This window comes from Doryrhamphus excisus, chromosome 9 (genome assembly GCF_030265055.1).
Source record: "Doryrhamphus excisus isolate RoL2022-K1 chromosome 9, RoL_Dexc_1.0, whole genome shotgun sequence".
Classification (NCBI taxonomy): domain Eukaryota; kingdom Metazoa; phylum Chordata; class Actinopteri; order Syngnathiformes; family Syngnathidae; genus Doryrhamphus; species Doryrhamphus excisus.
The window spans coordinates 7,856,848-7,882,377 of NC_080474.1; the positions used below are offsets into that span (position 1 = coordinate 7,856,848).

The window sequence follows — 25,530 nt, forward strand, 5'->3', positions numbered from 1 at the left end:
TGTGCATGCCAACATTGTCGAGTGCCAAGAAATTACCTTGTTAGTATTCCAACGTGTGAAAAATGAAAATAAATCCTCTGGGTCAACCACTACAACTGAAGAGGCGGGACATTTGTTTATGTGTTTTTGTTGATGTCTCGCTGTGACCCTGAAATAGTTTGGTCATGCACAGTTGCTACAAATGTAGGAAAGTATGAATACATTTCATCCCGGAATATGGACCCTGAGAAAGATTTTGTATTCTGGGTGAATATCTTTCTGTGCTGCCCTTGCAGTGCATTCTGATTTTAGTTGAGTATGCTGACCTTGATGGAGGTCAAGGAAAGTGCTTTAAAGGGCTAACAACTCATGAAACCTTGGTGAAAAGTAGGAAGAGTGTGCCTTCCAGAGATAAGAAGTGAGCTTTTAAAGAGGCTCTATTGTTCAAGCTTTCTCTTTAAATACAAACTTACATGCAAGCAAACAGGATGCTTTTACAAATATTTCCCATTGTGTGGAAATATACAGTAATCCTTCATATTTGTTTCCGCCAAAACTGAGGTATTTCCACTCGCATTCAACTTTTGGTGAGAAACGATTGAGATATTTTGTCTGTGCGCATCCCCTGGTGAGGCAATTTGATGGGTCTGTTATTGACAGACAAAAATAAACAAAAAGCCAGGTGGCATTAAATATGTTCTTGGGTGAGCCTTGCATGATTCATAGATAAAGACGTTTTGCATTCCAGGGTGGAATAGTGCGCATTATGTTGGTGCATAAGCATGCAAGGACATTCATGTCAAAATAAGACAACACACTTTACATGACGCTACATAACAGAGGCCACATTCTCTTATTGGAAGAATAAAATGAACTAAATTGAGAGATGGATCGATATTCAGTAAACCTCGGATATATCGGATTCAATTGTTCCCACTGGTTTTGTCCGATATAAGCGAAATCCGTTATATGCGTATACCGGAAAATGTCCGTTTGTCGGATTGTATCCGTTATAAAAAGGCACTTCCTTGACTATGTTTCCAATGTACCTGGACTGGACAATGAAAAGAGACGTAAGGTAATGAGAATTTAACTTTATTGGACTCTGAGCATAACAAATTGTTAATTAAGCTAGGCCCTGTTACGCCCGTCAGGCCTACGTTATTTCCAATAGTGAGGTTAAGATCTCATTCACTGCTGAGCTAGTATTATTGACGTCACTCACTTTTATATTTGTCCTAAATCTGAAGCCAGGAGAAAGACAATAGCCAGTGACATCAACAAGATTAGCATAACGATGCGGCCATCCGATATATGCGAGGGAAATTTAATGGAAATGCATTGGAACGGGACGGGAGATTTTGTCCAAAATAGGCGAAATCCGTTATAAAAAATCCGATATATGCAATGAATTTTTATTGGAAATGCATTACAGAAAAATCGGTTCTTTTTTATCTGTCCGTTGTGAGCAAATTTCCGATATATCCGAGTCTGATATATCCGAGGTTTACTGTACTTGGAAAGAAAGCATTGGGTTTGCCTTTCAGGTCTGCTCCCTTTTCACCACAACGGACCGATGCAGAGTCAGCATCACTGCAGACACTGCAACAATCCGCCCGCCAATCTGTATTTTGTTGGGCACTGTGTTTGGTTATACGATAACCAAGACATATTTTGGCAGTAATTTTCTTAACAAAATGAAAACCAATGTACTACTGTTTGTTTGTTTCTTTCGGCTTTTTTCCTTATGGAGTCGCCATATCGGATCTTTTTTTGATTTTTGGCTTGAGCCTTTTATATTCCTGATGCCCTTCCTGACGAATACCGATGTAGGAATAAGTAAGTCTTCAGTTCCTTTAGTCCGTTCTATAATGTCCAAGTCAAACTGAAACACGTGATTTTTCCCATAAGAAATAACATAAATTTTACAATTATAGTTTTATATCAGGAAAACTATTTAAAATGCAAATGAAAGGAATAAATGAACATTTAACATCACTTTCATCGTGATTGGAGACTTGATTGTTGACGAGGATGGCTACGCCTTTGTGTTTGCTAAAAGTTATTTCTTGAATTAAAGTTAAACACTTGTAACTTTTTTTGGCCCCATAATGGGTTATTTTGCATACAAACCGAGGAAACATTTTTGCATACATTTTTAACATCAACTGAAAAATACGCTAACCACTGGTTCCACTGTAGTTTGCTAAGCACAATATTCCATCATACAGTACAATAAACTAGACATATTTTTGCAATGCCTTTTATCAAAACACAAATTGTACAAAAACTCACACTGTAATAAATAGTAGCATCAATCATTCATTCCTAAAGGTCCGACTTAAACCAAAACATACGCTAACCAAATCAGTTTTTCCCATGAAAAATAACCCAATTAATCTGTTCCGGACACCCAAAAAAACAGTAAAAAATAGTAATAAATAGTAGTAGCAGTAATCATAAATAGTAGTCATAGTGTTTCTCACTGTCAAAATGCTTGCATTTGCAACTGTGACCGATGACAATAACAAAAGCAGAGATTTGTGGTGAAGAACTACACAATCAACTGCTGATTCCATTTTGTTAGCATGCTAATAAGCTGCTGAAAGGGACACTTTGTGATACAAAAAATAAGTTACAAACACAGTTGTCCTCAAGCAGGATATTAATAACACAACAACATAATAGCACCATATTGTACGCTAACCAGAAATTGTACACAAACCAAGACATTTGGACTGAAAAACTGGGACTAGATAAGTCTTGACTTCTTCCCATTCCCTTTCGAACATGTGTACGTTTATATATACATAGGTATTTTTATTTGTGTTGATTTATGTTTGGTTTGTTGTGTTTTAGATGATGTTTGAAATAAATAAGGAAAAAAAAAACTATGCCAGTTCGCGTACGCTAACTGAGGTTCCGTTGTAATGTATAGTTTGAAAGGTCTCCTGACATGAGAGAGTATTTTTAAAGTTTTCTAATAAAGGGTGCATATGTAGGGAGGAAACTTTCATTTCCTACAAAGCGTGTGAAAAAGTGAAGGTGATATTTAACCAGAGGTACGATTACGACAAATGATCCTGCGCAGGGATGAGTTGCAACTGGAGAGCTGCCGTCAACTGAACGCTGCTGCTCTTTCTTTCCTTTATCTTACTGGCATTCTTCTGTCTCATTTCAATAGCCATTCTTCAGCCAGGAGCCTCCGCCACTGCCGTTCACACTTGAGGTGATTTGTATTCTAAATAGCTCACAGATCTTTTGTATTCCGAGGCCGATAGCAATCTGAATCCTCATGCTGACAGTGGAGACAGCAGCTATCCTGCCACAACTGGAAGGGAGGGGCGTGTTGTTTATTTTAAGGAAGGGAATCTCTTGAGCTCAAATCATACAAGGCAATAATCTCCATGTACATATTGACTCCATGGCGGCGCATTGAGTGTACTGATTAAACGTATTAGAATTGCTAAAAAGATGCTCCATTTTTTTGCTGCGATTAAAGCATTAAAGTCAATGAAAAATGACTGAATATGACTTTAAAGAGATAGAAGTAGAATTTTGATGATTTCTCACCATCCAGCAGATCATTTTGGAGCTTAACTGTGATTTTTTCTTTTTTGGCAGTTACTATCATGGCTCTTGTGAAAAACCTTGACATCGCACTGCCTTTGGAAGACACCATTTTGCATAGAATTTTCTTTTCCTGAGACTCTCAATGAACAGATTTTTAACAAACATTAATATAAGGTGACAGTATTTGGATTACCGAGAACCAGAATGGCCTGATAATGAAATACTCAAACAATACTGAAAGTTTACTCAAAGATACTTCAATACATTTGAAGTATGTTTCCTTTGTGTGGATGGAAGATTGTTCACATGTGATAAAAAAAAATGTATGATTAAAGACGCAAATTCAGATTGGTTTCTCAGAAGTTACTTAACATGTTTTATTATGCCTAAAATAACTTTAGAATCTCTGGAATTAAATACATTGGAATGTTAACCTGCAACAATAAATTGTTTACATTAACCAAAAAACATGCTAACCAGGGCGGACGCTAACCGAGGTTCCACTGTTATAATAGAAAATAGTATTTCTTGTGTAAAAATTGTAAAAATTGTCCTATAAGAAAACAACTTAGCTGTATTAGCACATCCACCCCTAGTGCCAGTCATTTTAATGATCCAAAAGAAAACAGAACATTTTTTGCCACTGTCAAATAAAAAAAACACATGACAGTTAAAACAACGTGTAATAATAGAACATTTCCTGGAAAGGAAGGCATGCACTGGGAAAATGGGACATTTGGTACCTCAGGTTTTGTTCCAAAAACAAAAACCCAAATGCATGAAAGCCAAGGTAATTTGCCTTGATTGAAGACTTTCTTTAGCCCCATGGTGGGTGATTTAGCAGTCACACTCAATAAAAGTGATTGGACGGTGGTTTGACAATGCATAAGGGGCTTTGTTTGGGCAATTGGTTCCAAGGAATGATACAACACAGGACAAATGGACTCGTTGGTTACGTGCAATACTGTATGAAAATCAGGACAATGTACGAATCATGCAGTAGTAGTACATATTTACAGTACTACTAGTAGTCCTTTTGAAAAACGATGTTTGATTGTATTTTGTAGTTTAGTTTAATACAATATATTATATAACTCAATTCAAATATGGGTTTGAATCTTTATTTAGGCACTTCTGTGTGGCGTTTGCATGTTGTCACACACATTCCAAAAGCATACGGTAGGTTAATAGGTGACTCTAAATTGTCCATAGGTATGAATGTGAGTATGAATAGCTGGCAACCAGTCCACGGTGTTCTCTGCCTTTTGCCCAAAGTCAGCTGGGATAGGCTCCAGCCTAGTGAGGACGAGCAACATCGAAAATGGATGGATAAAAGTCAATTTCCAGTCTGACAGCAAGGACTGATCCATCTATGTGAAGGTACAATCACAGGCAGCACAGTGCTGAATATACACAGTCCATCACATAGAGAAATTGAACAGTCCTAAGTTAAAGGAGTATCTGGAAATCTGGGGTAAATACAAGTCAGGTCTTCACAGCACATAGATACAGTCATATGCTCTAAACTGCTGAGAGTCAGGCCAAGATATTTAATTTGTCTTTGCCAGTCAGGAGGTCATCACAGATACAAGTGCACTGGCAATAAAAATACATTCTTTTCACAACTTCTATAAAATCAGACTTCTTTGCAACCTGTGGGATCTGAGTGCAGGTTCTCACTAATAATACTCACTAATAATAGTACTAATAATAGTACACTAATAATTTACACTCATGATCTGGGGTGCTTTTTCATTTAGTGGAACACTGCAACTTCAGGTGGTGCAGGATCGTCAAACGGTTGGGTTTTTCAACTGGACAATGCTGCAGTTCACAATGCTCGCTTCAGCAAGGACATCTTCAGGCAGAATAGCGTCCCTCTTGCATGTTCCCCTGATTTAAATCCCGTAGAGCACATTTGGGGATGGATGGCAAGGGGAGTTTATAAAAATGGCCATCACTTCCAGACAGTTGATGCCCTTGGTGAAGCCATCGTCACCACTTGGAGCAATGTTCCCAGTTGCCATGGAAACACTGGCATCAAGCATGCCTAAAACAATATTTGAAGTGATTAATAAGATCGGTGGAGGTCATTACTGAGTCTGACTGAGAATTTTTTTTTTCTTCTGGTTTGGATTTTTTTTTGTAATTTTTTGAGTAATATTTGGGGTTTCTGGAATGATTTAATTGGATTTATATTTTTTCCTCCTCTACATTTTTGTTTTTTGTCTGAACATTTGAAGAATTTGAGGGCACTCATCCAAAACCTAAAAGTAAGAGCGGCATGCGGAGTGTAAAAGATAAAATAGTGTGAATAACCAAGCCTACAGATGAAATCCAGGAGCTTCCAGACTGATAACGTAAATAATGTCTGCATGTGGATAGCGTTGATAACAGCTGCATGCCAATACAAAGGCCTTTCTCTGAGCTGCAGATTCTCCCTGTTCTGCTCCTCAGGAGTCCAACTGAGGACACCAAACACAAAAGATTAGTCCAAATCCACTTTGATAAGCCTCTGAAAAAGCATTTTATTATTTTTATTGTGAGTTACAATGGAGTGTTTTATTTTCATTTTGTCGACTTCATGTCCACAGTCATAATTGTATATAAGGTTTTTCCCAAGTTGAGTTTTCTTATATTATAAACAAACAAATCAAAGGGTATCTCCTCAAAGCAGGGGATGTTTTTAAACATGCAAAAATATGCTTTTTTAAATAATAATAACAATACATTTTATTTTTATAGTGCTTTTCAGAGTACTCAAAGATGCGTTACAGTGAAGAAAAAAGAAATAAAAAATAGAGTTGAGTGAAAAACAGAGTAAACGATGCATTGAAATACAATATCCATACATTCATTCAGAGCTAAAAACAAGGCAAAATTATCTCCTTTTTTTAGAGCAGGTGTGTCAAACTCAATTGCAAAGGGGGCCAAAATTCAAAGCCTACTTTAGGTTGTGGGCCAAACTGGATATTGCCCCCCCACCCCACCCCACCCACATCCACCACCTTTTTGTCATTCTCTCAATGTCCAGTAAAAGCTACAGTATTTTATATCAACACAAAAAACTGCAAGAGTTTGCATCTGTGGAATGGGCAGATTACACATTTCCCAGCATGCTTTGCTATAGTTAGAACGATCACTATTGATTGTCTTGTGCCTTTTTAAATTGATCAATCCTCATTTTAAACAATGTGTCTCCTCACATCAGGGGATTTTTTTAACCACGCAAAAGAAAGCAGGCGGCGAGTAGTGGCACAAGGCTCCATCACTTTTTTTGTTGAATAATAAAACATGAAATAAAAGAACACCAGTCAGGGATGTTTAAGCCTCTGGACATCGCATCACACAGCAACCCACCACAAAAAATGCCTTTTTGATAATGGTTGGAGTTGTTATTATTCAGGCATGACTGCAGTGTGTGCAACAGCTTCCCTCCCACAGTTGCGTAACACCTCACTGCTGTTGTTTTGAAACACAGCTGTAAATTGTGGTGAGGTTTTAGATGAAGTGTAATTGAATGTTAGAAAAAAAGAGTTGTTAGAAATACACTGTACTGTAGCATTCTGATGCTTTTTTAAAAAAAAAAAAAAGATCTACCTTACAAGCAAAATAAAATCAATGACACACATCAATTTATAAAATCTATCACTGCTCTCATATTTCAAAGACACGAGGTCGGCCCTTGCATGTCTTAGTGTGGAAGATTAAGTTTCAGACACTCGCCAGCCTGCTCCGCGAAGGGAGGTGCGTTTGGTGAGGGCCCGGGACCTGTCATCACAAACTTAAGTGAAATCAGAGAGGATTGGCAAAGCCTTGAGAGAGTAAGAGTGGTACTCCCCAAGGCTGCGGGCTCTTTGATTGAAATCCCTCATTATGGCATGTAAGGTACTTTAAAGATCCTCTGGTGGTTATTAAGCTGTGCCATTTTAACACGACTTGAGGAGAGCATGAAGGAGTAAGACTGACTTCCTACTCACAAGATAGAGATTTGTCCACGGAAATGCAATGCCTCATTCTGCATTATGAAGGATAAGGAGGGAGGCAACAATTTATTCATGTAGGACAATACTGGATACCTTGGTTGATACCAAGCTTGGTATTAGTATCGGTGCAAAACTAGCCCGATGGAATCGCTACTATCCAGTTCTCTTCTATGTTTATCCCTTACGAAAAGAAAATATATTTATCAATATATTACTTTAAATATATTGTATTATATTATAATATATTATTTTTCTATTATATTTTCCAATACATTATATATTATAAATACATGGAATAATATATTTTTGTACATATATTATACAATACTATATTATATATTCATGTAATATATGGCAATATATTGCAGAATATATAAATGATTGCCGCTTTCAATATATTGAAATATATTAAATCCAAATATATAATATATAAGTTTATATATCCCAAATTATATGCAATTTTATATATGTAAAAATATAGTCCTTTTTTGGTCTTGATCGCAAGATATTTTTTATATGTATCAATATATACACATATATGATCTATGCTTATATTGCAATATATTGGAAAATATAAACATAAGATCCCATATATGGAAATATATTTCCTAATACATTGCATTATATTTGCCAATATACTGCAATATATTTTTTTCCATAAGGGATTATCAAAAATAGAGTGTTTTGTTGTCTTCTTCATATTCTTGTATTTTGTTTACCAACTCAGGGAATAGGTTAGAGGCAAATAGCAAAAATGATTTGAATGAGAATCAGTAGTAGTTTTTGCTTTATTTCATGAAAACAATACAAACAGGAGTCTCAGTACAAAATCCCAGACTTCCCGGTCCCCGGCCACCTCCTCCAGCTCCACCGAAAAGACACCAAGGCGTTCCCAGGCAAGTTGCGAGACATAATCCCTCCAGCGTGTTCTAGGTCTGCCCCCTGGTCCTCCCCTGCATGGCTGGGAACTCCCAGAACACCTCACCAGAGACAGGGAGGTGTCGGCGAGGCATCTGGACTAGATGGGCGAACCACAGGGGTATCAATCAGGCTCTTCTCGAAACCGTGTCTACATAATCCACATTGCTTGCCTGTTGTAATTCCAGTCATGACTTACTATAATATATTACCATAAATTCACCTTGTTGCAAGTTTTGAGGCCAATTTGTTGTGTATGTTTGACTTTTGCATCTCACAACAACTATGGTGCATTCAAGGACTGCCGAACAAAGTGCAAAATCTCAATCATTGACAAAAATGATATGCCTTTATGAAGCATAAACATGCAAAAATTGTGTCCTTTTTACCAGCAGTACTTGACATGTATTAGGTATATTTTATTTTCACCTGCAAATTTGAATGCTGAGTCGCAATATATTCTTACAATGTCTTACAGTCGTCCCTCTCACGTTTTGTCAAAAAAAAAAATGAATAAGTCATGCAGTTTTGTGGTTGTTGCAGTCACAAAATATGCACAACTATTCAAATTGTATGTATTTTTTGGCCCAAATTAAGCACTTTCAAGCTTAAAAATTGGCAAATGAACTAAAATAGAAATATAAGGTTACTATCAATTTTTGCGGCCAATTTGTTGTATATGTTTCACTTTTGCATCTCACAATAACTATGGTGCATTCAAGGACTGCCAAACAAAATGCAAAATCTCAATTATTGACAAAAATGATATGCATTTATGAAGCATAAAGTCATATAAACATGTAAAAATTGTGTATGACATGTATTAGGTATATTTTATTTTCACCTGCAAATTTGAATGCGGAGTCGCAATATATGTCTTACAGTCGTCCCTCTCACGTTCTGTCGAAAAAATATGAATAAGTCATGTAGTTTTGTGGTTGTTGCAGTCACAAAATATGCACAATTATTCAAATTTTATGTATTTATTGGCTCAAATTAAGCACTTTCAAGCTTAAAAATTGGCAAATGAATTAAAATAGAAATATAGGGTTACTATGTGGCCGTAATGTTACTGCTCGGGAGATGCTCGGGCATTGTTGTGGGCTATTGTTGCAGCCATAATCGACTCCAAACTAAAACAAGTCAAATTCATGTCATGGCTTAATGTCTCTTATTATGTCTACTATGTTGGGTAATAAGACAGTGAAGGTGACTATAGGGGTGTTATTTCATGTCCAAAGGGCAAAAACACAACTGTGTTTATTGTGATTATCATCATGATGACGGAAAATCAAATTCAATCATCTTTCTAGCAAAACTACAAGATATATGGTATGAGATCAATACCAACATCTTCAGTCTGTTCCCTCTTCTTGTAACTTCTTCTTTAATTTTAACTTTTGCATGTTTTACAAGTATGCTCAGTGCCTTCACCTTCACTTGAGACAGAAGTTGCACTTTATAAAGTCCACCCATTTTGGGAACAGGAAGCCCCTCCTCCTCCGGGGGTGGGGTCTCCGAGGGAGACCTAGAGCATTTATTGAGGTGCTTGGAGCAACCACTCACAACACGCTCTTCAGATGCACGCATGCCAGTGCTAACATTTCATTATCTTCTTTCCTTTTCTTCAAGGTGAGTTTTTCCCATCCATTATGTAAAGTGTTCAACACTGTGTTTCTCCCTGGTGTTTATATCTCGGCTTAAATCTTTTAAATGGCGGGTTTAATGAATAAAGAATCAGGAGTAAATGATTTACTTTATTTTTCCACATATTTAATAAAAAACTGTTTTTGATATCAAGTATTTTGCATGCTTGTGTAGAGTGTTGCATGTAAAACTTTGTTTTTGGCTTTTTAGGTGAATATGGCCTTTTACATATTTGACAACAGTTCTGACAACATCTCAGAGGAGTCTGGGGACTTCGACTTGGACATTCAGGAGCCGTGTGGCCGAGCGCTCAGTAACGACTTCAAGAAGATTTTCCTCCCAACAGTGTATGGAATAATCATTGTTCTCGGCATCATCGGCAATGGATTAGTAGTCATTGTGATGGGCTACCAAAGGAAGGTCAAAACAATGACAGATAAGTACCGGCTTCATCTCTCCGTGGCTGACCTCCTGTTTGTCCTCACGCTGCCCTTCTGGGCCGTGGATGCGGCCAGGAACTGGTACTTTGGTAGTTTCATGTGTGTGTTTGTGCACATGATCTACACTGTCAATCTATACAGCAGCGTGCTCATCCTGGCCTTCATCAGCTTGGATAGATACCTAGCTGTCGTGAGGGCCACCAACAGCCAAGCCACGCGCAAGCTTCTGGCCAGCAAAGTCATCTACGTGGGCGTGTGGCTGCCAGCGACCGTTCTGACCGTACCCGACCTTGTGTTCGCCAGGATACAAGACACGGGTTCCTCCAACTTTCTTTTCTTGAATGATGAGAGCATGGAGACAGCCGACTCCAGGATCATTTGCCAGCGCATTTACCCTCAGGAAAGCAGCCTGATATGGACGGTGGTGTTTCGCTTCCAGCACATCCTCGTGGGCTTTGTGCTGCCCGGCTTGGTCATTCTTATTTGCTACTGCATCATCATCGCTAAGCTGTCCCGAGGCGCCAAGGGCCAGGTGCTGAAGAAGAAAGCCCTCAAAACCACGGTCATCCTCATTTTGTGCTTCTTCTCCTGCTGGCTGCCGTACTGCTTGGGTAACTTCCTGGACACCCTCATGATGCTGGACGTGGTCAGCCCTTCTTGTGAACTGGAACAAGCGGTGGAGAAGTGGATCTCCGTCACAGAAGCCTTGGCGTATTTCCACTGCTGCCTCAACCCCATCCTCTACGCGTTCCTGGGAGTCAAATTCAAAAAGTCCGCCAGGAGCGCGTTGACTGTGAATAGCCGATCCAGTCAGAAAGCGACTCTCATGACGAAAAAGCGCGGGCCCATTTCATCCGTGTCGACCGAGTCAGAATCCTCCAGTGTTTTGTCGAGTTAACAAGACTTCAAAATGTGAGACTTGGAACAACTGTAAGCTTTAATTATCCAGACAATACTACAATTTGTACAGTAATGTACAAATGTGAAATAAAAGGACATTCATTTGATTGCATTGTAATTATGTACACTATGGGGTGTTTTTTTATACTACATATCCTTGTGTTTTAGTCAGTTTTGTCTTTGCAAAAACTGTGATGTTGTCATGTGGGTCAGGTCTTTACTGTGAGGGATAGTAGCTGCTCCTTGGGACTGTAAATAGTTTAAAAGAGTTGTTTGTGTGTTCGCACTTACGTTGAAAGCTTTTATTTATTGTTGTCGTTCACACTGGAAGTTTTGTAATAGAAACAAATTGCATGCTGCTTTTTCAACCTTTTATACGCTTGTTTTTTTTTTTAAATGTGAAAATAAACAAATTCAGTGCTTCTTATATTGATTGTGTGTGTTTTCACTCAAGCCTGCTTGTCGCCCCGGGGGTTGGGGGATGGGGCATGTGTGTGTTGATGGGTGGAGACTAGGGGTCTCCAAACACAAATGTCCCCACCTGATCTGACTAGAAAGCAGAAGGAGGTCTGCCCAGACCCTGTAATTGCAAGAACATCTGTGCGCTTTTACATCTTAAGCAGTCATGCCACAAATGTTAAGAATTGGTCCCATTCAGGGTGGAACCTTTCTTAGCGTCATTCATCTGTCCCAGAAGGTATGACTCCAACTGAAACAGATGCTAATAGACACTAAGAAATCATGTAAATCCAATTCTTCTGTTCCAGAAAGCCAAAAATGTGAACACAAAACAAGTTTATAGTTTACAATTATAGTTTTACATGCATATAAAACAAGAAATGAAAAGAATGAATGAACATTTTACGGTACTTTCACCTTCACTGAGTATGTGACTCTAGATTATGAGTGTTCCCAAAGACATTGGACACCATCTTTCTTGAATTCAACAGTGTTTCACACCTCAATAATCTAATATGGAGTTTCAAGTTTCAGCACCATAACAAAAAATGCCATTAATTTGAACTCAATTTAAGAAATAACTCACAAAACTGGAAGGTGACGTTTGTTTTGTGTCTTGCTGCCATATTGTGCTCACATCAATAATCACAGGGACAGAGGTGGGGACATATAGACAAACAACCATCCCCACCCACATTCATACGTATGGACAATACGGTACAATACGGTACAATACGGTAAACCGGAGTTCCCAGAAAAAAAAACAGGGAGAACATGTAAACTCCAAACAGAGATGCACAAGCAGAGAATTGAACCCATGTCTTCCCCATCTCCAGACTGTGTGGCCAGTATGCTAACCACTCACCCACCACGCAGTAGCTATTTGCACTTTCTACTTTTACTTTCTGGTCTTTCTATCTTCTTGATGGAAGGACAGCAGTGACAAGCATTCCAGCTCACCACTCCCCCATCCCTTCAGGATGATGCGCATATTGCTGCATCTCCATTATATGAAATTTTACACAACATTTATTTTATATGACAATTTAAATTGACAATTTCGGCTCAGATTAGCATTTACATTGAATATGACACAGGCTGCAGAAGACATGCTAACAAACAACTCAGTGCACTCACTCTAGGGAGGGTTTGCACACAAAACCGAGAAGAGACGCTCCCGGCAGCCTTATCTTTTTGTTTCTGCCCTGTGTTTTATCAGGAAATTTGCAAATTCCGAACATTTTTACTTGGCAAAGTGTCAAAAATAATAATAATAATAATAATGAATTGAATGAATTGAAAATGAATTGAATCGTACAATAATAATAATACATAATACAGTTATTTTATGTTATCATTATTCAAGTTTTTTTATTCTGTGTAAGGTTTGACTTTGACACGTTTCATTTTAAAGTGAATATGCACCTTTCTTGACATTGTAAACAAGCGTTTTACCATTTGATTCATAGGAAGGGTCAACGCGTAATTTCATTTATTCCCTCAACACCTTGAGAGGATGCAAAATGGGTGGATAAATTCTTTGTTCACTTGGCACGCTGTTATGTGCAATAAATTGCACAGAAATTGCTCAGTGTGGAGACAAAACCAAATTGACACACAAATTAGCACGTCTGCAGGCTCCTTTTGGACTGGTGACAAGAGTGATGTTCAAGTTGGAGACTAAAGGAAGCTGACAACAAAAGACTTGAAGAAGAATGGAGCCGTCAAATGGGCTGCTGTGCAATGCAGAGTTGTCTGCCCTTTCAGCCATCCAATGGAGGTGCATTTCCATATCTTTACATGTAAAAAAAAATAGTGTGAAGTGCCTCCATCGAGTCAGATGGTTAATGGAACAGGATAAAACCAGAGGAGGTTCTTCAGTTGGAAATGATCCCAAATGGTTTGGGATTAGCATAAGACCTTGACTGCCTTGCAGCGTAGGAAGAGAGCTCAGGTGAAGGCTTCACTTTGTTCAGCCGAAGCCTTTTCATCTGTTTAGCATCTGATTGAAAAATCATTTGATTTAATATATATGTGCACAAAATGCTATATGCTTGATTGTAGTGGTCTCTGATAATATCGGCCGACCGATTTTATAATATTATATAACCGATTTTTATTCTGGCAATAATGACAATGCTTGCTATCTTATTTTTTATCCTATTTTAAACTTTGCATCGTTCTTATATGGATGTTTGTGCAGCATATAAATGTGCAGCTTTGCCGACCAATTTTATAAATCATATATCGGTATGGGTTTTTCTGGCAATAATGACAAAGCTTGCTATCTTATTTTTTATCCTATTTTAAACTTTGCATCGTTCTTATATGGATGTTTGTGCAACATATAAATGTGCAGCTTTTCAAGTTGCATCATCGCAAGCTTTATTTAATTGGATTCATATTTGTGATTTTTTTTGAAGACTAACAGGATTGTAGTAGTCCAGAGTTTTGTACTTTGCACTTTACTTTGTTCTTATATGGATATTAGTGCCACATAGAATTGTGCAGCATTTCAAATTGTGTCGTCACTCGCATTATTTAACTGGATTTTTATTTGTAGCTTAATTGACATTAATTGGATTGTAGTAGTCTGGAGTTTCATATTTTAAACTTTGCATTGTTCATATATGGATGTTTGTGCAACATATAAATGTGCAGCTTTTCAAGTTGTGTTATCGCAAGCTTTATTTAATTGGATTCATATTTGTGATTTTTTTTTAAGACTAACAGGATTGTAGTAGTCCAGAGTTTTGTACTTTGCACTTTACTTTGTTCTTATATGGATATTAGTTCCACATAGAATTGTGCAGCATTTCAAATTGTGTCATCACTCGCATTATTTAACTGGATTTTTATTTGTAACTTAATTGACATTAATTGGATTGTAGTAGTCTGGAGTTTGGTATTTTAAACTTTGCATTGTTCTTATATGGATGTTTGTGCAACATAGAAATGTGAAACTCTCCAAATTGTGTTGGCTTATTGAATTGGATTTTTACTTGTGAATTTGTTTTTAAAATAAAAACCTGACTTATAATGTTGATAGCAGGAGAATGTGTTAGTTGAGTTCAGTGATTCTCAAGTGGTGGGTTGTGAATCCACAGCGAGTCAAGAATGACATTGAAACACGTAATATACCACTGATGTCTGTCTAGGTATTTGTTATTAAAAATGACTACAATTAAGCATTACAGTTATAAGTGCAAATATATTATTTGTGAGCTTATTTAGTACAGTTTTTATGTGCTGGACGATATGGAACAGCTCTTGCTGTCATGCATTACATTCGTAAAACCTATCATAACCGCAACCGTTTGCATAACTTTAAAGTGGCAATGAAAAAAAGCACATATTGACAACACTTACATGCAAATGACGTCAGCTGCCTGCTGTGCACACATTTAAAATCCTCAAAGGCCCTCAACCCTTGGGCCACATGTGTGCCCACTCATGCATAATTGAGCAGATGTGTATAATGTGTATACATGTTATAGAAACATTTCAATTTACTGGGTGAAAGGCCAAAGTTGTTGAAATGAGATCATTTGGACCACCAGTGTGAATCCATGAGTTGAGTTTCATGTCTCGGGTGTTTTGCAGTGATGCTGTACCACAGAAAAATCCAGAAACGGCGCAAAATCCACATGAGGCCGAGTGTGATTATTTGAAAGGGGTCTTACAAGTGCAGGATGAAAGGAACATAAATACCACTAGTTCCTTTTGGGCAGCGACCCGCTTCAGAGTAAGCAGCAGGAAGACCGCTTCCTGCAGCAATATCTCATGTAGCCATTGTGAAAAGCTTTGATGACCCCCTACTGTATTCAAACTACCATCACTTACACAGAAAGCCAACCCTGCGAAGCACACTTGAGCAAAGGCAAAAAAAATAATTGACACTTAAATGTAATGATAAAATTGCTCCCATGTGGTCAATACATGTTATTAGTATACATTACTGCAGGTCATGAATCATGTTATAATTGATGAAATATAAATTGATTTCAAGTACCAAAAAAACTCTCATGTTTATGTTGTTCAATGTTTTATAGTTAATCATTGAAATTACATAAATTAAATCCTGTACTGTATATTCTAGGTGCATTATTGAAAAAACCCCAGTGAAATTCAACTTATTTATTCACATTTTTTTAGTTGGTCTGTCATAATACTGAGGTATATGCAAAACAACTGTTGAAATATGAACCTGAAAAAATGAAAAAAATAACCTGCCTTTTATATGTCACAGTTAGCCTCTGACCAAATTTTAGTTTAATTATCTACAAGAAAAACCTCACACAAAAACATAACAAAGGTACATGAGAAAGATTTTTTTGTGGGGTAAACATTTTCATCCACTTTTAAAAAGACACGTATTTGCTTTGCTTTTGCGATGAACATCTCCGTTAGTCCATTGATTCTACATTTGAATTCACACACCATATTTGTATTCAGTACAGATACATTTACGCCTGAAATAGAGAGATAATACAGAGGATTTGCGATCTAACGCCACACATCAAGAGTCACTGACAATGAGCGTGTTCCATGGTTTTATTATTACTCTTCCATGTTTTAAATATAATATAATATTAAAAGATTGCGTGGGAACTTATCCCCATTGTTGTTTCTAATCGGAACAGAAAGCAGTCGGGATTTGGTGTTCCCACAAAACAAGTCCGCACTTCCGGTTCCTGCGCATGCTGTAACAGCTGACGCGGTGCACGCCTGTCTCCTGCAGTGAAAAACTTTCTCCGCGACTATAATTCGTCATGATTAAAGAGGAAGCTAAAGGGTAAGAAGCGCCTCTAAATAAATCACACAGCCACGCTGGCAAAAAAAAAAATACAAAAGTGTAAAGTGTTTCCAGGAACGCTAGTTAGCTTTAGCTGGCTCTTGCCTCCACATGCATCAGATTGCATCATCTGTCACTTGAAGACAACAAATCCGTTGCCACCCCAAATCTTATGTGGTAGTCATCAGTAATTTAATAACTGACCATTGGGGTGCATTTAAAAGTTTAGGCTAACTTACATGTTCTCACGCACGTTTAACCGCATATAAACCTAATCTAATAGCATATCAGCAACCTCTTGTTACTTCAAGAAACAGTTTCTGTCATGTTTGGAGATATTTGCCCAAGAATGTCGCTGTTGTTGGCAATACATCCTCATTCTTGTTTAAAGCTCACATCAAGAGTGTGTTAGTGCAAGTAAGCTGCACCACCCACTCATTCTGTTTATTAAATAACCATCATAAAACCACAGTTGATACCAAGTCAAACAAGCTTTTAAAACCAGGCCTAAATTTTCATTTGATACATGACCAAAGTGCCCAATCTTTGCTATTGCAGGTGAAGTTTTGCATTTGATGCACACATATGTTTATCTTATTCATAGCTAACTGATAGTTTAACTTGGCTTTTTGAAGTCGCCCTGCAAAGCCACGTTTGTGATCATCCACATTCCTCAGCTGTTGTAAGCCTAGAACGAACTTACCCTCAGGTCATCCTCCTTGCTGTAGTAGCTCTGCATGCTGCTTAGAAATACAATACAGCATCATTCAATCATGGACAACAAAACTGTAATAAACGTTAAAAAAAAAAGTATTACAGTGATCCCTTGTTGATCACTGTTGTTTCCAGACCCGACCCTCAGTGTTAAGTCAATTTCCGCAAAATAGGAGTCATTATTAATAAATAAAACATTTTCTGGACTATCAGTGTTTTAAAAACTCTTGTAGACCACTGGTTGTGATGGGAAATGGCTGTTAGCAACCTTGCTCCCTGTATGCACACTATTGTAATGCTACACGGACAACACTGACAAATTGTTACTTATTGCTTGCTCTTATCACCTGGAAATATTTTTTTTGCTGGTAGGGAATCAGGAACTCCAACCACTTCTGCCTGATGTTTGCCTCATTATGAATTGTAAACAAGTTTAGCTTTCCTTTGCACCCAAAGAAACACTTTCTGAGAAACATTGCCAAGACAGAGCGGTAGAGTTTGGGGGAGGGCAGAGACCGTATCTGGCCTACACCACATGCCCAAATAAGGAAGCCTGGCCATCTGTGACGTCACAGAGGGCCAGCGTTAGAATAAAACTCTCTGAAACAGAGTGTTCAGAGTCATCCCAAACTTCTTTCAGGGCACACTTCCAAACCTGATTATCTGAAACTTTGGTATCGGTTAACACGAGAATACAACTTTCTGACTACATTTATAGGTCAGAAAAGTGGAAAAAGCATAATAGATCCCCTTTAAATGTTCTTACCAGCAAATGTCTTGCAATTATAAGATTACAATCATGTTGTATTGAGTTGCTGAGGAATTTGGTCTTGTAACATACTGTTTGTTCTCTAGTTGTCTGTATGCATTGTACTTTAAAGATTGGGTGTGTTATGGGGCTATGGGGTGCAGCTTCTCCACACAGTAATTACTAATTGTCTCATGAGGTTGTTATTCCGGTTTAACTAAGTCAACTTGTGTTGCAAACATTTTGAGAAATCTAATTCGATGTTGCTGATTGATACACTTGCCTGCTGCTCGGATACATTGCTGTCATTTAAAACCCGACCGTGGCCAGCTTAATTTTATAAAACCATTCTAGACCAGTTTTGGAAGAGAAATTATAAAGGTTACCCAGTTAGATGTTTGCTCTCTGAAGGACATTGTGGTGTATATGTATATTTTTTTTATGACTTTAGCTTCTAGTTGAGGCTTGATTGCTATTTATAGTGGGACTTTGATCCTTGTTATTTCCTATGACTAAAGAGGCACTGTTACCAAATGGCTTGTAAGCTTCCTTTATGTCAGGACACCTGGACTGGGCGTCATTCATGCACATAATAAAAGTCATTTCACAAAGTACAATGTTCAATGTTTTTATGACATCTGATTAGAGCTGCAACTAGCAATTGTTCTCTTGGTCGATTAATTGGAGGCTTTTTGTTTTGACTAATCGGTTAGACCAGAGATGAACCAAATCGATGCAATTCAAAGACAAAGAATTAATGGTTTGGTCCGCAATGCAACTGAAAATAGGCAAACATGTAGACGATTGTTTTCCAAAGTGAAAGCTGATGTGCCAGTGTGTGTGTGTGTGTGTGTATGTCTCGTTTTCATGGATGATGAAGGAAATTTAAATTTGAGTGACTGAAATCAGAGGATACACGTGCAAAAACATGACAAATTCTCAATCGTTAGTGCCATACTGATCTGTGGCAGTTAAAAAATAAATTTATGGGAATGGGAAACACTGCAACTCCAGCTCTTTGAAACACTTTGGCCACTTTTTTTTCAGCCACGGACGTGACCACACTTTCCTCTTCTTTGTGCAGTCATGCTGTCACAGAAACCTTTCAGAGCCTTTCTGTTACTAGAAGTAGTTTTATGAGGATATACAATACATATTACAATAATAGAGAAAAAAATAGCATAAAGTCTAAAATTGTTAGGAAACAATTTGAATTGAGAAACAAAGAATGAAGTTGTAATTTTTGGAAAAGGAGGTAAAAAGTTCCATTAGGATTATAAAGTCAATATATTATGAGTTAGTATAATGAGGAAAAAGTCAATTTTTTACAAGATAAAATGTAAATAAAAATGTATTGGCATACTCTGAAATATAATTAAACAAGGCAAAAAAAATGTCAAAAAAGGTGGGGGGCAGTAATTTTACAAGAATAAAGACTAAATATTAGGAGAATAAAGTCATCATATTAAGTGGAAAAAAATAGCATAAAGTTGTAATGTGAGAAGTTACAATTTCTGGAAACTTAGATTGGTAAAAAGTTTTAGTACTACAATAATAAAGATGATGAATGAATCCATATTATTATGAGAAATAAATGCTGAAATGTTAGTAAAAAAGAATGAACAGACTTTGTTGTATGGAGCAGTCTGTAGAGAAACTTTGGACACCCTTGTCTCAACCCAGCCATATGGAATTGTGTATGTCAGCAAATGGAAAGGTGGACAAAAGCCAGACTGGCGAGACGTGCGTTTGAATCAGCCCGTCATCTTTCATCACCGATTGAACATATATAACAATGGGATTAAAGGCCAGAAGTTGGACATGACGACTGCCCAGAGAGTGTTGTTCCCGGGTGGTCAACAACTTCCTGTGGCATACAGGAGAAATAGAAGGTGGAAGTTGACTTCAGTGTTTATGTTGTGTGTTTCTTCCTGTCTCAGGGTGGCGGAGGAGGAACAGCAGGCCCAGTCAAAGAAAGCCCAGAAGAAACAGCAGAAGGAAGCAGAGAAAGCTGCAAAGAAGGCTGAGAAACAGGCAAAGCAGGTCAGTAGTGTATTTTTTTGGTGTGTGTGTGTGTATTTTTCACATCCGTTGCCTCCTCACAGCTGGTTAGATGTCGTGCCGTATTGCTGGGCATTGTGGGTCCACCAAGGTTGTTAGTCAGCGGGGGAGGGCAAGACTATCCATTGTTAAAGTATTCCTGCCATTTTAGCTTTGTTTACGTCTGCTCAAACAAAGTGTTATTTTCCTCTGCACTGAGAGAATGACACGTTAGCCCACTATCAACACGCACATATCTTACTCTGGTAGCTCTAGACAATAACTCCTATCCCAGTATCCTGTAAGTACTTATTATCACCACCAAAATGTAGATGCATTTACACAGAGTACACAAAGGACGTATAAAACAGTAATAAACAAATTAAACACAATAATTAAATGAAACAGTAAAAAAGTTATTACTGTCGATTTTGTGGGAGCAGATACTGTCAAATCTTTGGTGGCTTCCTTGGGGTAGGTTGCCTTGCATAGCCATTAAGGCCTCAGTCACAATCCACAGTGCATATTTTGAGTCTGTACATTCTTGGGGAGGGGTGACAGAAGAGTTTCAGCTAAAAGGAAAGGTATACAAAACTGTTGGAGACCAGCCATGTTGTTTGGTCTAGAGACAGTGCCACTGAGGAAAAGACAGGAAGTAGAACTGGAGGTAGCAGAGATAAGGATGCTGAGGTTCTCATTGGGAGTGACCAGGATGGATAGGATCATGAAGGAGTACATCAGAGGGACATTACATGTTAGAGGTCTTGGAGATAAAGTCAGAGAGGCCAGACTGAGATGGTTGGGACATGTCCAGAGGAGAGATAGTGAATATATTGGTAGAAGGATGCTGCCAGGTAGGAGGCGTAGAGGAAGACCAAAGAGGAGGTTTATGGATGTAGTGGAGGAGGACATGAGGGTAGTTGGTGTGAGAGAGACAGATGCAGAAGACGGGGTTGGATGGATGAGATTGATTTGCTGTGGGACCCCTGAAGGGAAAAGCCCAAAGAGAAAGAAGACATTTTTGGGGAGGCAACGGTCGCCACATTTCTCTGAAAACGGGGAGGGAGTGGCAAGAACGGGCAGGGGGTACCTCAATGCACGTCACTCACATAGTACTGCCCCATATGCCACGTACTTAGACTTACACGTGCTGGTCACGTAGGTTGTCCTTACTCACTCACAAGTACGTTGCGAGTATGTGCAAGTGCGGTGAACTTGAGTTTTTCCAACCGTCCGAGGTTCTCCACAAGTCTCTGCTGCCTTAAGATGCCAATTAAACAACAGAGACCCTGGTTTCCGAAGCTGCAACAGCTTCAAGTGACACCATCTGACTCTTCTTCGATCCTCCTCTCATCTTCCATGGCCCATCTTCTTCTGAGGCAGCTCAGATGGCTGTGGCAGTCTTCTGTATCCCTGGCATCCTGTAGACCAAATGTCCATCAATTTGGCCCCAATGCAGAAATCAGTGCATAGTTGCAAGCGCAGAGCACGCACTCACTCAGCACGGGTCATTGGACAGACGAACTGGGGAAGTGCCTAGACGGATGGTGCACGCTCACATAGTCAGCACACTGCGCACGAGGTACAACAGTCTGTAGAACTATTCAGAATGGCTGGAAATAATCCACAAAATTAATACTTGAAAGCAGCAAGGCACCTTTTCTTTTTACAGGTTGACCCAGTCATGTAACCTACTGTTACATGTATGCATGGACTTGGGGGAGAACATTATTCTGATGGTTCATCTGAGAGCATACTTTTTTTTGTCAACTACCATTGTACAGGTTGCTTCAGCAAGGTTATATTGAGCCGATGCCCTAATATCATCCATCATGCGATTGGATTATAATATCATCCATCATGCGATTGGATTATAATATCAAGGACAGGTGATTCCAATTCAGTCGAGCAGCATCAGGCAGTTCCATACACCCATGCTCATTTGCATAGGAAATGAAAGTGTACATTCACCCCGACGCCATCTCTCCACACACACTGAGGCACATTTGCCTTCCTGTCAAGATGTCGCAGATGTGGAGAATATATGAATATGTTCCTATTACAAAGCAATATCTCCAGCTGCCATTCCTCATTGACTATTTGGTGGCGCAATAAGTACGTAGAAGATCCAAACTGTACTTTAAAACCCTCCTGGCTTATTCGTATGTAAATTCACTTGAGCTCACACCACCACGTCTTTTGTGTTTCAGGCTGGCGATCAGAAAACTGTGGAGGAAGATGTAAGTGCCCTCCAAAGTTGACATACAGCTTCTCTGACTCACCTGTTGATTCACACCTTTCCTGCACTTCTCGTCTTAACGCCCGCATGCACCCCACCTGTCACTTCTCTGTAGATGACCTTCATTATCTGTTATCTTGCATGTACTTGCCACACTGACGTGAAAGCAGAGTGGAAGCTTGTTTTGGTGAAAAGCGATGGATATGACAATTAACCTTTTGGATGTCTCTGCTTCAAATGTTTCAGGACTTCGCCAAGGATCGTTATGGCGTGACAGCAATGGTGCAGTCTCAAGAAAAACTGGGTCAGTAACCAGTCAATATCTGGTGTGACCACAATTTGCCTCAAGCACCATTAACTCAAACTTTTTCACTTCCTATCTGTTACCAATATCCATCTGATCCGATATCAGCACAATTTTGTATTAATTATTTTGTTGTTTGGTATGGTAGAAAAGGTGATATTACTGTAAAGTGATGTTACTCATCAAACAAACAGCAATAGTCGTCCATTTTTAAGGATGTCCTGATCCTATGTTAATACTTGTCACCGGGTTGATATCAGCAAAAAAAACAAAACAAAACAGTATCTGATTGTATTGGCCTGCATCTCAAGCTCCGATATTTGCACTCTGGTGACAAGCATTCGATTCCAGACTCCGCCCCAACACGTCTATGATATCCACAAACATTGTTTGCTAGCTTTCATCATGTGGCAGTACAAAGACGTTGCAGCTGAATGCAATACTTGTCGGTGGCACAGAACTGGGAAGTGGAAACCAACATCATCATGAATATGAAGCAGCATCACACAGGAAACTCCCATGAGCGGGCAAAAAGTCATAAGCCATAAACAGAAGAGAGGAAGCCCTGTTGGTGGTGCATTGAGCACCTTAAACCATTGCATAGTGTGCCTAGCTGGGACAAAAACAATTGCGAACCATTTATCAAGATTCTCACAGTTTAGTTGGTTTACTAATTAATAGGGCTCAAACTGACTACTATTAAAAAAAAAAGGTTCTCTGCATGCTGATACTAAACTCATACAAAGCTAACAGTCAGACCTGTCCAATGCCAACCATGCATCTGTTCAGCTGTCACCAAAGTGGGTTCTTGCTGACCTGCGTGCTGACCCTGGCCATGTCCATGTAGACGGTGGCCGGCAGGGAGGCTTTCATTTGGTTTGACACATACTTCTCAGCTGCTGTATTTTTTTCCTGTGGTGCAGTCTCTCTGTCTGCTACGTGCTGATAATAAGGACACAACATGCCTTTCAGTGACACACGTGAATCCAATTTGTCATAAACGTCTCAGTGGAGGGCTGTCAGGCAGCTTCTGAGCAAACCTACCCGGCACATCTTACTTATTAGGCAACTCTGTAATTTTGAAAATGTTATTTTCAATTATACACAAGCTTAAGGATGGATATCCATTTTTTTCCTTTAATGTGAGGTCATGCAGGGGTTGGGTAAAATTCTGCACTCTTGAGGAGGGAAAATGGATTATGATGACATGTTTTGAAGTAATTCTTTGTGTGTGTGTGTGTCTGCCTTTGTGAGTCAGACAGGGCTCTGGTGCTGGTCAAAGACATGACTCCTGAGAAGGCTGACAAGTTGATTTGGTTGCGTGCCCGTGTACACACCAGCAGGGCCAAAGGTGAGATCATCCTTCACATTTCCCCCACCGCACCTTAAACAGCCTTTCCTTAGCGAGACAAAGACAAAAGCCATGGTCAATTACCTCTGATAATCTTTAGATAGACAATTGGTTTGTAAATGTAGGCCCTCTCTGCCAATCCTTCGAGCGGAATGGATTTAGTCCTTTGTTTCCTTCTTGGCACTCGCTTCAGTTTGAGAAACACTAAAAGGTCTAAAAGAAATATTATTATGCCGGCTAAGGAAGTTACATTGTTATTAATGTTTTATTTGATCTGTTTTCAATTCATCACCTTAGATTTATTTTGGGATGCTAGGTATTTTCCCAACATCTGATTTTAATTTAAAGACTATTTAAGTTTATATCACGTCAAAGTAGGGCTGGCCGATTTATTGATATTAGCTCTATGCACGATATCAAAATCACCCGTATTGGTGATTTAGACTGGATTTGAGCTGTATCTCCCTCATGCCTGCACGATAGAGGGACTAGGGGCGGAGCAGAAGCTAACCGGCAACCGCGTTTGCAGTGGAAGAAGTAGAAGAATAAGCAGTAACTCGGTAATATGTAGGTATTTCGAACCCAGAGCATTAAAACATCATTTTCACCACCTTAAAATGTGTCAATGGGTAACACAAAATACTGGGAAATGAAAGACTTGTAAGCCATGGGAGGAAACCCTACATTATTATTCTAAGATTCATAAAAAAAATACCTACCGAAACTGACAGGCCAACCGCAAGAGGCTGGAGAGACAAGGGACTGAGAGCAATTCAGGTCACTTATGGGTGGCATCGACAACCAGGTGCAAACAAGCAGTCATGAATGCACACAAAGAAAGTGACATATTCACAACAGTAGCATATACCACAAATATTGTGTTGTGAGACATACATGTTTTACTGGCGCGTCAGTAATAGCATGTCAGTTAGGACTCATGTAGTAGGTTAGGACTGTTAAGAGGTGCTTTGGTGTCATGAGTAGTTCTGGGCGATAAACTGAAATTTACCACGATAACCGACGTAATTTTGCCCAAATTGGTAAATTCTCTTTTTTAAACAAAAGCAAAAGTCTTGGACTGTGTGTGCTGGTATGGTATGTTTGTGTGTGTGTGTCATTCCTCTTTAAGACAAGGTACAGTACAGTACAGCCTCTGTAGTCACATGACTCCAACCATCCAGTCTGAACAAAAAGGGAAACCGACGATGAGGAAACAGCTGGTGGTTCAAATGAAAAAGCGGCTATACAGTGCCAGTATTTCACTTGCATATGCGCCTACAAATAGATTGTGCAAGTAGAAAAAATAAAAAGGGAGCACACAGTGGACGAGTGGTTAGCATGTACATAGGCCAGAAAATCAGGAGATCGGGAAGACCTTAATTTGATTCATGTTCTCCCGTGCATTTGTGGGTTTTCTCCGGGTACTACGGTGTCCTC

General features: G+C 38.9%; 2 protein-coding genes across 2 annotated transcripts in view; both read left to right on the forward strand.

Annotated features, from left to right (window-relative positions):
- The first annotated feature begins 10,030 nt into the window (after nucleotides 1-10,030).
- Nucleotides 10,031-11,870, forward strand: LOC131135809 (C-X-C chemokine receptor type 4-like). The gene is made up of 2 exons (XM_058082105.1): nucleotides 10,031-10,088; nucleotides 10,314-11,870. The coding sequence occupies exon 2, from the start codon at nucleotides 10,320-10,322 to the stop codon at nucleotides 11,439-11,441; it is 1,122 nt and encodes a 373-aa protein (XP_057938088.1). The 5' UTR covers nucleotides 10,031-10,088; nucleotides 10,314-10,319; the 3' UTR covers nucleotides 11,442-11,870.
- Nucleotides 11,871-16,551: 4,681 nt separating this feature from the next.
- dars1 (aspartyl-tRNA synthetase 1) overlaps nucleotides 16,552-25,530 on the forward strand; it is a 32,502-nt gene continuing 23,523 nt past the window's right edge. The window contains exons 1-5 of the mRNA XM_058082403.1: nucleotides 16,552-16,697; nucleotides 20,100-20,202; nucleotides 22,410-22,439; nucleotides 22,685-22,742; nucleotides 24,001-24,093. Coding sequence (XP_057938386.1) covers nucleotides 16,675-16,697; nucleotides 20,100-20,202; nucleotides 22,410-22,439; nucleotides 22,685-22,742; nucleotides 24,001-24,093 — 307 coding nt within the window. The 5' untranslated portion in view covers nucleotides 16,552-16,674. The remainder of the gene's footprint in view (nucleotides 16,698-20,099; nucleotides 20,203-22,409; nucleotides 22,440-22,684; nucleotides 22,743-24,000; nucleotides 24,094-25,530) is intronic.

Coding starts and splice junctions, on each gene's coding strand:
- LOC131135809 (XM_058082105.1), top strand. CDS start 10,320: ATGGCCTTTTACATATTTGACAACAGTTCTGACAACATCTCAGAGGAG.